Source organism: Glycine soja, chromosome 11 (assembly GCF_004193775.1).
Source record: "Glycine soja cultivar W05 chromosome 11, ASM419377v2, whole genome shotgun sequence".
NCBI lineage: Eukaryota > Viridiplantae > Streptophyta > Magnoliopsida > Fabales > Fabaceae > Glycine > Glycine soja.
This window is the reverse complement of record NC_041012.1, coordinates 45,038,458-45,051,633: the sequence shown is the minus strand read 5'-3', so window position 1 is coordinate 45,051,633 and position 13,176 is coordinate 45,038,458. Positions and strand designations below refer to the sequence as shown.

The 13,176-nt window shown below is 28.9% G+C and overlaps 1 protein-coding gene across 1 annotated transcript; it reads right to left on the bottom strand.

Moving 5' to 3' along the window:
- Window positions 1-1,955: 1,955 nt before the first annotated feature.
- LOC114377178 (sodium/calcium exchanger NCL2-like) lies at window positions 1,956-7,228 on the bottom strand. The gene is made up of 9 exons (XM_028335587.1): window positions 6,666-7,228; window positions 6,271-6,468; window positions 5,645-5,829; window positions 5,260-5,405; window positions 4,886-5,147; window positions 3,864-4,012; window positions 3,411-3,663; window positions 3,035-3,316; window positions 1,956-2,548 (listed from the first exon to the last, which is right to left on the bottom strand). Exons 1-9 carry the CDS (start codon window positions 7,078-7,080, stop codon window positions 2,300-2,302), a joined length of 2,139 nt encoding a protein of 712 aa, XP_028191388.1. The 5' UTR covers window positions 7,081-7,228; the 3' UTR covers window positions 1,956-2,299.
- Window positions 7,229-13,176: the final 5,948 nt, after the last annotated feature.

Below are 13,176 nucleotides of genomic sequence, written 5' to 3'. Positions count from 1 at the left end.
CAAACAAATATGCTTTTTTATTATCGTAATAAATATATAATTGTTACACTCTAATTTAACTTTCCGAGACTAGTTTTACCAACAGAAAAATTATGTTAAACACACACTAGCCACTACCCACGGACGAACAAATCTACCACAGACGCTCACCAAAAGAAGAAAAAGAAATCTACCACAGACAAAGCCTTTCACTGAGTACGTAGTTTTCCGCGCTTTGTTTGACTCTAAGAATATCGCTACTTAGAAATTTCCATGCATCGTTGTCATAGCAAAATTTTGTCTCACAAAAAATATATAAAAATAGTCTATATATGTACTATATACAATTTTTTTACAAATTATTATAAAACTTATTTATTTTTATATGAATTATCTTTAAAATCGCACTAATACTGATTTTTAATTAATTAATAGTTCAAAATCTCTTATATTAAAATGTATAAAGATTAAACTCCAAAGGAATTGTTTAGGATTTTTTTATTGAATTTAAATTTGCATGTTCCATCGATCAGTAAAAAAAATACACTTTCAATTAATAAAAAAAAATATGTTAGCTAGACTCTTAAAATAATTATTATAAAAACCAATAGATTTATTATTTATCACAATTTGTAATTAAATAATAGTATATAAATTTATATTATCACGTATTTAAATTAATTGCTTATTCAATATAAGGTGTCATTAACAATTTTAGTATATAAGATTCCTCCTTCCATATAGGAACTTTCTGCATGCTGAATTTTCCTACTGAAACTTCTAAGAATCATATGGATCGACCAATAAAAGTATTTTGTATGATGTCACTTACTAAAGAAATATACCAGTTGCCAACAAATTGGTATTAAAGTCGTCTCAAATGCGAATATGACCACTTTAAATAAAACAAACTACTATCAAGTGGCTGATATAAGGCTTTCCCTTGAAAAGAATTTCAAGTTTCAATATTAGAGTCAGAAGACTTTCCCATGAAAAGGTATTTGCCAGAAAAAGAAAGAGATAATAATTTAATGCAAAGAACCTGGAAATTGCACAAAGAATTGTTCTAAATTCTATACTTTCTACTCCTACTATACATGTTGATACATAGCTCGGTCTAAAATATGGAAATAATGTCATGTGTGGTCTTTTGAACAAGTCAGTTAAGCTGAAATGTAATACTTTTCGATTAGTTTGATCATTTGATCTCCATTTACTCGTTTCTTTTATAATTGTTCCATTTACGCGTTCTTAACAACCTTACAATATATGAAAAATAAGATACCATCACGATCTTTAAATATTCTGACTACCGTAAGACTTTGATCTTTGTTACGTTCTTCTAGTCATACATAATTTGCTGACAATGCTTGATTGGTATCTATATGGTAGTTAATTAGAATATTAGATTATTAAATTATTGATAATTCGTAAGAAGAGCTAACATTTACGTTTTTTATGCATGATTAGAGCTAACTTTTACTTCTGAAGGGATTAGTTTGATAGAATGCATGAATTGCTGTAGATCTTTCAATAAATTCAAATTTATTAGTCTATCAAGCATTCAACAAGATTCCTAAACCAACTTTTTTCCCTCAAACTTTTTTTAATTTTCGCATTTGTCTTTACATTATTCAATTGAATCATCATAATCTACTTAATTTATTATTAATTATCCAAATATCACATAAGTCTTTGTAAAGATGATATTTTATTTATCACTTTATTACTTGAGTGATTTGATATTCTTGCCAAAATCCCAATAATAATTTCTCATGAAATCTTTATAACAGGCCTATAACTACTCAAGTTTTTACTTGATTGAATATTTAATTTTTAAAATAAAATAATCCAACATTTGATTAAACAGTATATTTAAATTGTCATTGTAAATCTCTTTATACATAAATTCAGTTTTTACAAATAAAAAAAATTCACGATTTTTATCAATGTGGTATCCAAGCGGATGGGCTCAATAACTCAAATGAATGGGTCTATTATTGTTTGATAAAGAAATACTATTATCATATTTTTCAAATGTACTCTTTATTATGGATGATTTTTTTTTTTTTGAAAATTACAAAAAAAATAAATATAGGTCTCATTTCTTATCCAATGAGCTCGACTCATGATTTTATAATGTTGAATCAAGTGTGTTACTAACTCCTCTGGCGTAATCCATACTCTTGACTTTTCCTTGCATTCAGTGTACATCTAAATTCGTTTTCCATCAAGGCATCAACGACCCCATTAGAATCATCAACGGCCACACAAGATTCAACATAGTCCACATCCATAGTTTGTTATACCCACCAGGTCATTAAACATAATTGAGAACATCTTTGAGGACAAAGACCAAAAGCAATGCTATTAGGTACATGAGGTATGCAGGGAAAGATGTCCAAAGAGGAAACGTGGGTCGAAAACTAGCAGTAAGGCCCATTACAGCACAAACTATTGCCACAACTAGCACATCAGCTGAGAATTCCCAAGTGATCTCACGCATATATATAAGTATAGAGATCACCACAAAGCCAAGAATGTTGTTCATGAACACTGCTCCATAAATCTGCATTGACCCAAATCGTAATATAAGTATATATAGCTAGCATAGATATGAAGCTTGAATACTTTAATTTGTTTCATTTATCCGTATCTGATACGTATTTGACATCAATACTCTTAGATACTTTACCGATACGTATATGTGAAGCATCAAAATCTTTAAAATAAGTTATGCAAATCTAACATAGCTACATGACGCATTGAAGATTGTCCTTTAATGAACTAAAAGTGGAAATTGTCCTCTTTATGGATGATTCAAGGAAGGAATGAGATTGATATACTTTTCTTATTGGTAGACTAAAGGAACATGATTTATGAATTTTTATACAAATGTAGATATATATCATGCATGTATCACATTTTATATATTTTTAGAATAATCATGCTGTCGTATCTATGTGTATCACATCTACATGTATGATGTATCGTATTTGTGCATCATAGTAGCACAGTGAAGAAGTGAAACTGGCACAGGAAGATGATGACTAACCTCATACATTGTCTGAGAAGTATTGCTGCTCTTTTTATGGCTAGCTTCTTTGATTGCTGAGGTTGCTTCTCTAAAATTTGTAGCCAGGGGGACTAAAATGAATGAGATGAAAAATGATGAAATTCCTGCTTCTTCAGAGAATTTTTGGACACTTGCTATTAAGGGTTCTGCAAGAAGAGCCAGTATAGTAACTCCCAACACCACATATGCTATAGCTGTCAACCATGCAGATGCTCCTTTGGTTTGATTCTCTTCCATCACCTTTTCAACATCTTCCCAGGTCTAACACACAATCATTTCAGTGTAAATTTACATTATTATTCATCAAGTGTTTGGCCTAAAAGAATTTTTTTAGTAAAGGAAGAATGAAAAATACTTGATGAATTTCGTGAGACGAAGATTTTGAGTTAGCAGCTTGGCTGGAATTCGAGTCCATCCATTTTGTAAAACCTTCAACAAATTCGGTCTCGCTAATTTCATTGTCTCTGTTGAGATCAAGATCTTGAACAAGTTTTGTAACTGCCTCCTCAGTTTCTACGACCTTGCCAAAATGTATGTCCTTGACTATTTTTTCCAATTCAGATCTTGAAATGTGGTTATCCCTGTTGACATCAATTTCCTCAAACAACCTGTTGCATCACACAGTGTCCACCAGAACAGTCAAAAACATATGCCATTAATAGAAAACTAAATCTTATTAACTTCAGATTTTGAACATTTATATCTATGATTATGATATTTGGTTCTTGCCACATAGCTCTGGTGACATCTAATTAATTTAATTGTACTATTTAATAGTAGATATAACAAACAAAATCAATATGTGGACCTTCTGATAGCAGTTTTGTCAGGTCTGCCATCATCTTGGCGCAGCCTGCCAACCATATCATTCTGAGCATGCTTCAAGACTTCAGATATAAGATGTCCCTTCAATTCGCGTTGTTTTCTCACGTGTTCAATCCATGGCTTGATAAAAGTCTGGTCAGAATACAAACAATAAGGATGTGCTCAGTTAGCAGGGTAAAAATTACTGGGATGAAAGGAAAGGAACAAAATCTCATTGCAAACAATGTCAAAAAAGTACTAAAAAATCCTGCACTTAATAAAGAGAAACTTTATTTGTATAACATATTTTACAACTAAGGGAGAAAAGAGAGAGAAGTATAAGATTTAATAAATGATGCCATGGAAAGAGATAGAAAATGTTGTATAAATTGTTGCTTGTATAAATAACATGTCTCTTAAATAAATATCAATACATTTTACTAGGAAACTATCATTTATTCGTTAAGTATGAAATATAATTGTGAAACTTTATATAGTCTTGCACAATAGTTCTTAAAATTGCATATTGCCTTGCGACTCTTTTAGAATTTCTGGATCCCAATGAATTGCCTACAATAACTTAGAAATAGCTGTATATAATATTAATCATGAAACACTATGACAGTTATAAAATTTAGAACAGTCCTGTTGTATTTTTTTCTTACCTGAAAACATTAAGGATTTAAAGCTCTCATGATAAAACTTTTTGATTTCTGCCATGGTGAACATAAGTTATATTTCCTATATATATAAAATAAATATATTTCATATAGATATCATATTATTATTATTATTATTATGTATCATTGTTATAGGATTTGATGACTTTCAATTATTAGTATATAGAATGACTTTTATTTTAGATTGTGAGACCATATTAATGTGAGTTTTATTTATTGTTATTGTGTATAAGGGAATCTAATTCAAGTAGTTGAAAAGAAAGAAATTCAGCCCCCTTCAATAGACTTCTGGATAATGTATGGCAATCAAGCGACCTGGTGCATTACATTACATTACATTACATACCTGATACATTTTGTTGAGAGATTCTTTGGGGAGGTATTGTCTATCCAGAGCATGCTTTGATTGGTTAATGTATTCTGTTAAGCCAGTGACAAACTCTTCCTTGGTTATAATTTGGTCACCATTTCGGTCAAAAACTTTTAACATGTCAGTTATTTGTTCCTCTTTGATATTTGTGTCATTTAATTTGTTCCCAAACAACAGCTCTTTCACTTCAGAAGCTAACAAATCCTTGCCCCCACTTTGACTAATTTCATGATACAACCTGCTTGTTAAGTATTTATCGGTTATGAACACAATAACTGCTTAGAAAACTAAGCAAATAAAATAACCATTTAATCTGTTGAGAAATGTTTCATGAAACCTCACTCACTCACCCACTTATTGCAGCTACATTGGGAGTCCCATCGTCGGTGAGGATCTTTTGCAGAGTTTGTTTTTCAACACGTTGAAAAATTCTTAATATTAAGTCATCATGTTTAATATACTCCAGTCTTGTTTTCTCTATCTGAGGTTTAAAGACCTGCAGATTCATTGGTGAAAAATGAGAATGCAATTTGGCATTGGAAAAAATCAAATAAGAGAAGCATAGAAGTCTACAAATTAGAGAAATTGATTGTAGTATGCTCACCCTTTCCTTTATATACTTCCCAATTCAAAATTATCAGTGTGTAATTATTTAGTGCCTTTTTATTTAACAATACAATGTGATTTTAAGGATCAAACTCAAAGCAAATAGGAAATGTTGGATGGATGAGAAACCTGGTAAATGAAGTATGAGATAAGAAAAGCAACAGCAACTGTAAGAGAAACCATCAAGGTCACATTGCGTGGTGTAGAAGAGAAGTTGAACAAATTGGGAATCTGCATTATGAGGAGTGGTATAACTGAGAAAACCATGATTCTTGCCATCTTTCTAGTCTCTACATCCATAGTGATACCATAACCTATAAATTCATCAAAAGGAGACTATAAATGAAGGGAATGAGCTCCACATTAAACATCAAAATCGAACAAAAATAAAGGAGTTAAGGTAATGTTAACAAAGAATTTGAAACTTCAAAAACCAAGTATCAACTGAAAAGGTTTGTTTTAAATGGAGGGAATGTTCATTTGTTTGTATTACAAACATGTACTTCTTTTAATTAGAAAAAAAGATTTTTTTTTCCCACGAGTATTCTCCTTTAAAAGCAATCTTATTTGAGACACGGTGATACTAAATATGAAGACCTCTCCCGGCAGTGATTCAAGTCTTGATTCAGCACGTTGTGGAAAACTAACTCTTTTCGCTAGACTCAACTCCCGTTAGTAAAAAAAATAGTTTTCAACTTGATGAATTTGAAAGTAATATAAGTGGCTCAAATACAGAGAAAGAATCAAAAGCAGACCAGTTAGTGATTCTTTTATTCCTCCATTTGACGAATTTGTGCCAAAAGAGTCAGGGTCATTTTTCAACTTTTGCTTGCCAATGATAACACAAGTTCCCCACACTACTGTCAGAAGCATAATGGATGATCCAGCCAACAAACCAACGCCAGTGGAAGCATACTCTTGTGCACTCTCCTTATCGCTGGAAAGTCCAGTAACTGATAAACAAACAAAAGCCACAAAAATAATTAGGATATGGTATGCTTATATTAAGTACTATCTATAAAGATATCTAATAATAGAACCTTAGCCAAATAACTAAATATCTAAGCAATTTAAAACAGTTACAGGTAAATCTTCTGACAGGTTTAAAAAGCTATAAAAGTAGAAGATAGAAATTAGAGTAGAAGCATACCAACAAGAATTAATGACTCAGGAAGAGCACCAAGAATATCAAAGGCACTAGCACCAAAAACACCAGGGCCAAGAATCTTGAAGATTTGCTCACCCCCAGCAGCCAAATATGATTCTCCATGGAACAACAAGTACTCATAAACCAAAATGAGGAAGAGATGGCCAAGTATGTTATTGGAACATGGCAAGAACCCGTACATTTGCTTACAGAAATGCTCATCATCATCAGAAGAAGACTCAACAACAACCCTTTGGTCTTTATTGAGTTGTAGATAAGACTCTTGAGGTTGAATTGCATCAACTCCATCAGAAACACTAGGCCGAAGAGAACGGCATTCAACATGAAGTGCTGCTACAACTACAAAAGCAAAGAAAATGAAGCATGCTGATGATACCTTTGACATTGTTCTTCTCATTTCATTTCAGATTTCACATATGCTGAAGTACTGAACTAAACTAGTAGCTAGAGAAATTGAAGTTGAGCAAAAGAAATGCCTTAAAAGGCTTAAGTCCTTTCACTATGCTTGCATGGTCAATTTTCTGCAAGGTCATATGTGGGTTGAGGAGGCACAATCGTACTAGTGTATCACGTGAATTATTTTTAATTCTAATGATAACGGGGACCGTTAAAATTATTAATTTTGCATGGTGGTTTATTATTTAATAATCGATATCAAAATACAGCTTAATTTATTCCAAGATGATCGGTGTCCATCCAAATATATAGAACATATTCCTGTCGAGTGTCAATTACACTTTGTTGTATCTGTCAGCATATATCCCGATCCCAGGATGAAGATAAACTACCTAGGACTTTTTTTTTATGGTTGTTCAACATTTTAATTTGATTAATGATAATTTTACTAGGAAAGAAAGAGACGTAATGTGTGCAATTAATTACGTGCCTCTCCATAAAAATAAAAATAAAAGAGAAACAATGAAATTAAATACGAGTGTACGATTATTTTGAAATTATATTTTATATGTAATTAGTGGGTTATTTTCTTTTATAGGAAAAAAAAGACTATATGTGTCGAGTGTAAAATAAGTTTATATTGTAATTACCGACAAACCAAGGATTGAAAAATAGGGAACCAATAATAACAAATTTTCTAAAAAAATATTTTTATTTGTCACTAATAACCGTTCATAGCATAATTTAAATTAAAATAATTCAGTAAAAAATAGAAATTCAAATAATTAAATTATGGATACAAATATTCAAATTAATTTCATTTTTTACCCATACAATACAAATTAACACATGAAAATAAACAAAAAAGATTTTATTTTATGAGATAAGAAACAAACAAAACTATCATGATTGTTAATACTACAATATGAAAAAAAGAAATATGCATTATCAACTAATTTTATATAATCATATAATCACGCATTATTGTCTATCGTAAATTTATTGACTTTTATAACAATTAACTTAAAAATTATATAAATAATATTTGTAATTAAATTATATCATAAAATTATTTTATGATATCAATACATAAATAATCGTTAAACTATGTATTTTAATATGATATCTTCTATTAGTAAAAGAATTTATTAAGATATGTTCTACATTTCTACTAATTTAAAAATTTCAAAAGAATTAAAATTGAATAACTTTTCTAATTTTATTCTATATTTTTTAAGAATATTTATTTATTGGAGCCACACAAAAAATCCACAAGACATGTACAATGTTCAAAAAAACCTTTAAAAATAGAGTAAAATCTTATCTAATAATTAAAAACTAATAAAATAAAAATTTATAATCAAATATTAATTAGGAAACTTTGTTAAAAAAAATGAGGGGAGAGTCATGGCCTCCTTAAACAACAAATAGGTCCGTCCCTAAATACAATCACAAATCAATATGTTAAATTTATTGATTTTTACAATAATAATCTTAGAATTCATATCTAAATGCAAATCAGACAAAAAACAAACCAAAGCCTAAATGAAAAATGAGATAAACCAAAAAAAAAAAAAAAAGGAAACTGATACTGTACGTTGCTCGTTCGGTCTGCAACTGCCAACCGGTTTGATTTTTTGAATGATGGTTGGTTGTGGTGTTATGAATAGAATAGTGGTTTTGGGTGGCATGTTGTTTAGTCAGGATTATTATATATATTACTATTTGACAAATGATAATCTCCTTTTAATTGTTTTTATCAATATCCTAAGGATAGGAATCAGCAAAATCATTATTATTATTATTATTATTATTATTATTATTATTATTATAACCTCTGTGACTTGTGTAGTTGATGATGTAAAACAAAAATAAAAATTAAAAATAGTTGAATGATTTTATTAAATACAAATTAACCCCGTCTGAAATTGGAATAGAAGATTAGTAATCCTCACATAAGTTATGACGGGGTATGTCATATCATATCATCAAATATACATATTAATTAAAAAAAACAAAAAAAAAATCATATTATGTAAAAAAAACAAAAAAAAAATCATATTATGTAAAAAAATCAACGAGAGCCTCTCCCACCCTATCCTGAAGGCAAACTTGCCACTTTGGTGGAGTATGGTCCTACTCATGTATTTGTCATTGTTCACAGCGCAATTCTGTTGATAAGAGAAACGATTTCTTCATTCAATTGGCATTCATATTTTGAAAATAATTAATTTTTCAGTTGTCTCCTTCTCGTTGGAATAAGAACAAAAAGACATGTATTAATTGATTTATGTAGAAAATTTATGTCACAGACTTTATTTGTTGTGTTTGGAATCTTTTTAAAAAATAAATTATATATTTAAACTCGTTGTAAGAAAAAAATGATCTGTATATAAAACAAATCCTATGTATGATTTTTTTTTTTAAATAGTTTATTTTATTTTATTAAATACGCTGTTCAGTAAGGGTAAAATACAGTCCTACCAATTGTAAACAAAATACATACATACATGTATATATATATATATACACACACACACACAAAACCTACCTACTGGATTTGATAAGATTTGTAAAATAAAAACAAGAAATCATGATTTCTAAAAAAAAATCTAATTATTCTCTCTATTTTGACATTTCAAACCCAAGATATGATATGACTAAAGCTATAGTTAATTTAAATGGACATTAATTAATCATACCCCATTTTTAAAGATTTTGGACATCGATGCGAGAGGTTTTGAAACTTCCAAATGATGTGACTAAAGCTATAGTTAATTTAAATGGACATTAATTAATCATATCAATTCTCTGATGGTTAAATAAGTGGTCAAAGATTTATTATAAAACAAAAATGATTAATTGATGAATGTGTAAGGGTAAAATACAGTCCTACCAATTGTAAACAAAATACATACATACATGTGTATATATATATATACACACACACACAAAACCTACCTACTGGATTTGATAAGATTTGTAAAATAAAAACAAGAAATCATGATTTCTAAAAAAAAATCAAATTATTCTCTCTATTTTGACATTTCAAACCCAAGATATGATATGACTAAAGCTATAGTTAATTTAAATGGACATTAATTAATCATACCCCATTTTTAAAGATTTTGGACATCGATGCGAGAGGTTTTGAAACTTCCAAATGATGTGACTAAAGCTATAGTTAATCTAAATGGACATTAATTAATCATATCAATTTTCTGATGGTTAAATAAGTGGTCAAAGATTTATTATAAAACAAAAATGATTAATTGATGAATGTGTAATTTACCATTTAGGAATACGATGGTTGGCCCTTTACTATTTTTAATATAATTTCAAAATGCATATCTTAAATTTATTTTTGTTATTACTAAAACTTCTTCGTTTTTTGACAAGATTACTAAAACTTCTTTTTTTTTACAGTATTACTAAAACTTCCAATTAATGATCACGTAATGTATACATACTTAAATCAATTGAATTTATTTTGTAATCAACATGAGTACTCAATGATCAATAATATATATGTACTTGAGATATTGTGAAACACATATATAAAAAAAAAAAATTGTGGACCACAAAATGTGACAGCTTTTCCAGCAAATAATCACTTAAAGATGACAAATGATACGCCATAGAACACTCGGACCATTCGAAACCTTAAAAGTAGAAGGTTAAATTATGTCATTTTTCCTTAATTTATTTATTAGATTAGATTCATTTAGTTTTTCTTTGAAAATTTTAATTAGACTTTTTACTTCTTTAAAATGAATTCAATTTGGTTCCATAGAAAAAAAATCAAATTGAATCCATTTTAAAAAAAAATAAGAGACTTTAATTAATATTTTAAAAATAAAAGAACCCAATTATACCAATTAAATAAATTAAGGAAAAAAATTAACCTAAGAGGAATTAATTTTTATAGATTTAATATAATTTTTATTTTTGTGTAAATATAATAAATTTTAGGTTAGCATTTTGTAAAATAATTTTATAGATTTTAAATTTTTTTATCGCAATTTATTGATGACAAGATATATTTTTAAACAAATAAAATATATATTTAAAATAAATAAAATATATGTTATTTCAGAACAATAATTGACAAAACATATCTAGATAATTTTATGTTACCATTAAATGGTAATAAGAATTATTCTAAAAAACATAAATTTATGAATTAAAAATGTAAAGACGAGTTAAGATTTGCCATATTTGTAAAAATTTAAGGTTAAATTATAATTTTTGTAATTTTAGTTTTTTAAATTTATAATTTTGGTTCTTCTAATTTTTAATTGTAATATTTGATTCCCTTAATTTTATAAATTTATAATTTTTATTCCCCAATATATTATTAATTTAACTGATTATTAGAAATATTAAATTAATTATAAATTAAATAAAAATTATTAATTATTAAAAATTTAATAAAAAAATTGTTAATTTTAATCTGATATTGGTATTGAAAAATTAGGATTAATAATTTTTTATAAGATTAGGGAATCAAATATTATAATTAAAATTGAAGAATTTTTTTTTTGAGAAATTTAGAAAACTAAAATTATAAAATTTTTAAATATACCTAAGCTCCTGGTATTATATTATACATATTTTTTAAAATAAAAAAATAGAATTTTTGAGCATGCACAAAGAACATGACAATTAACATATCTGTCGAAACCCAAAGCATTTCAGTCCAATGCTTCTCTCTCTCTCTCTCTCTCTCTCTCTCCTGTTTGACAACTGACAGCCTCCAATAATTTCAGAAAAAATCTTACACGTTATTTTCTCACTTTTCTCACGTTTATATTAAAACCCAATTACACATTTTAATTGTTCCCACATCTATCGCGTTTACTACGTGGCATTATTGACCACAGAAAAAAAAAATATAGTCAACTACAAGATAAAACTCACTATAATAGGACTTCACAATAACCATTTTATAACATTTAATATGGTCCAATAAAAAAATGTAACGGTATAAGTGTGTGTTTTATATTATTATAGATACGGAAAATACAAACAACACTCCATGAATTTTCTCTTTTTAATCTAGTTTTTGCTATGAAGTAAAATCTCATATAACTCCATCAAATAATCCCCACCATTTTTCAGTAACGAAATCAACACAAACTTGAGCCTCTCTTAGTCTCTTTAATAAAAAAAATTTAACACAAACTTGTATTTTTAAATAATGAAAAGCACGCTGAAGAAGGAAATTTCAAGCAAAGTGCGGATTATTACTTCGTAGACGTGCTGCTAACTGCTAAGAACTCGTTTTGGAAGTCAGGCCCGTTCTTATTATGCCTTCAAGTAAAAGCCCATTCTTTAAAACGGATGCAAGCACAGTTTTGAAGTGGGCTTTGTAGCTAGGCCCAAGTCAGAAGCAGCTGTTATTTTTGTTCTCTCTCTCTCTCTCTTCCCTTCCAAACTCAACCCAGTGGGTGAAGCTTTCTCTCTCTTGTTCCTCCATGGCCAAAAGTGAAGCTTTCTTCTACCCTTCGTAAATGGATTCCTTCTGCTCCTTCTTTGCGCTTCATCACATAGCCTCTCACCACAAAGCACTTCATCACAATGCAAATCACCAAAACTTCGTGCTTTTTTCTTTTTTCCTATTGTCATGAATTTCTCTAGGTACCGTTTGAAACTGACAGAATGCAATTACATGCGAATCACTTGTCACTTGTCAGCACTCACATCATATTTGATCAAAGAACATATTTAATTCTTTACACGCCTACAATTTAATCAAACCACGTGCTTTTGTGAACATTTCTTAGTTTTTAGTTTCCTACACTTTCTTGTTTTCTCATTTGATCTAGCAATAGATACAATCACACACATGTAGGGCTATAAATACCAGGATCTCTAATTCCATATTTTTGCTGATGATGTTCTATGTGCCAATTGGAATTGATATTGTTAGGTGGCACTTTCTTAATGTGATGGAATCTGAAGCTCGTTTCTCATTGCTCACGTTTAGTTTAGATTGAGTTATGAAAGAAATATTTCCATTAATGTTTTTTCTTCTTTTGGCTGAAGCTCTTGTAGTTAGTTGATTAATTGGATATAAAATCCATTTAGTTTTATG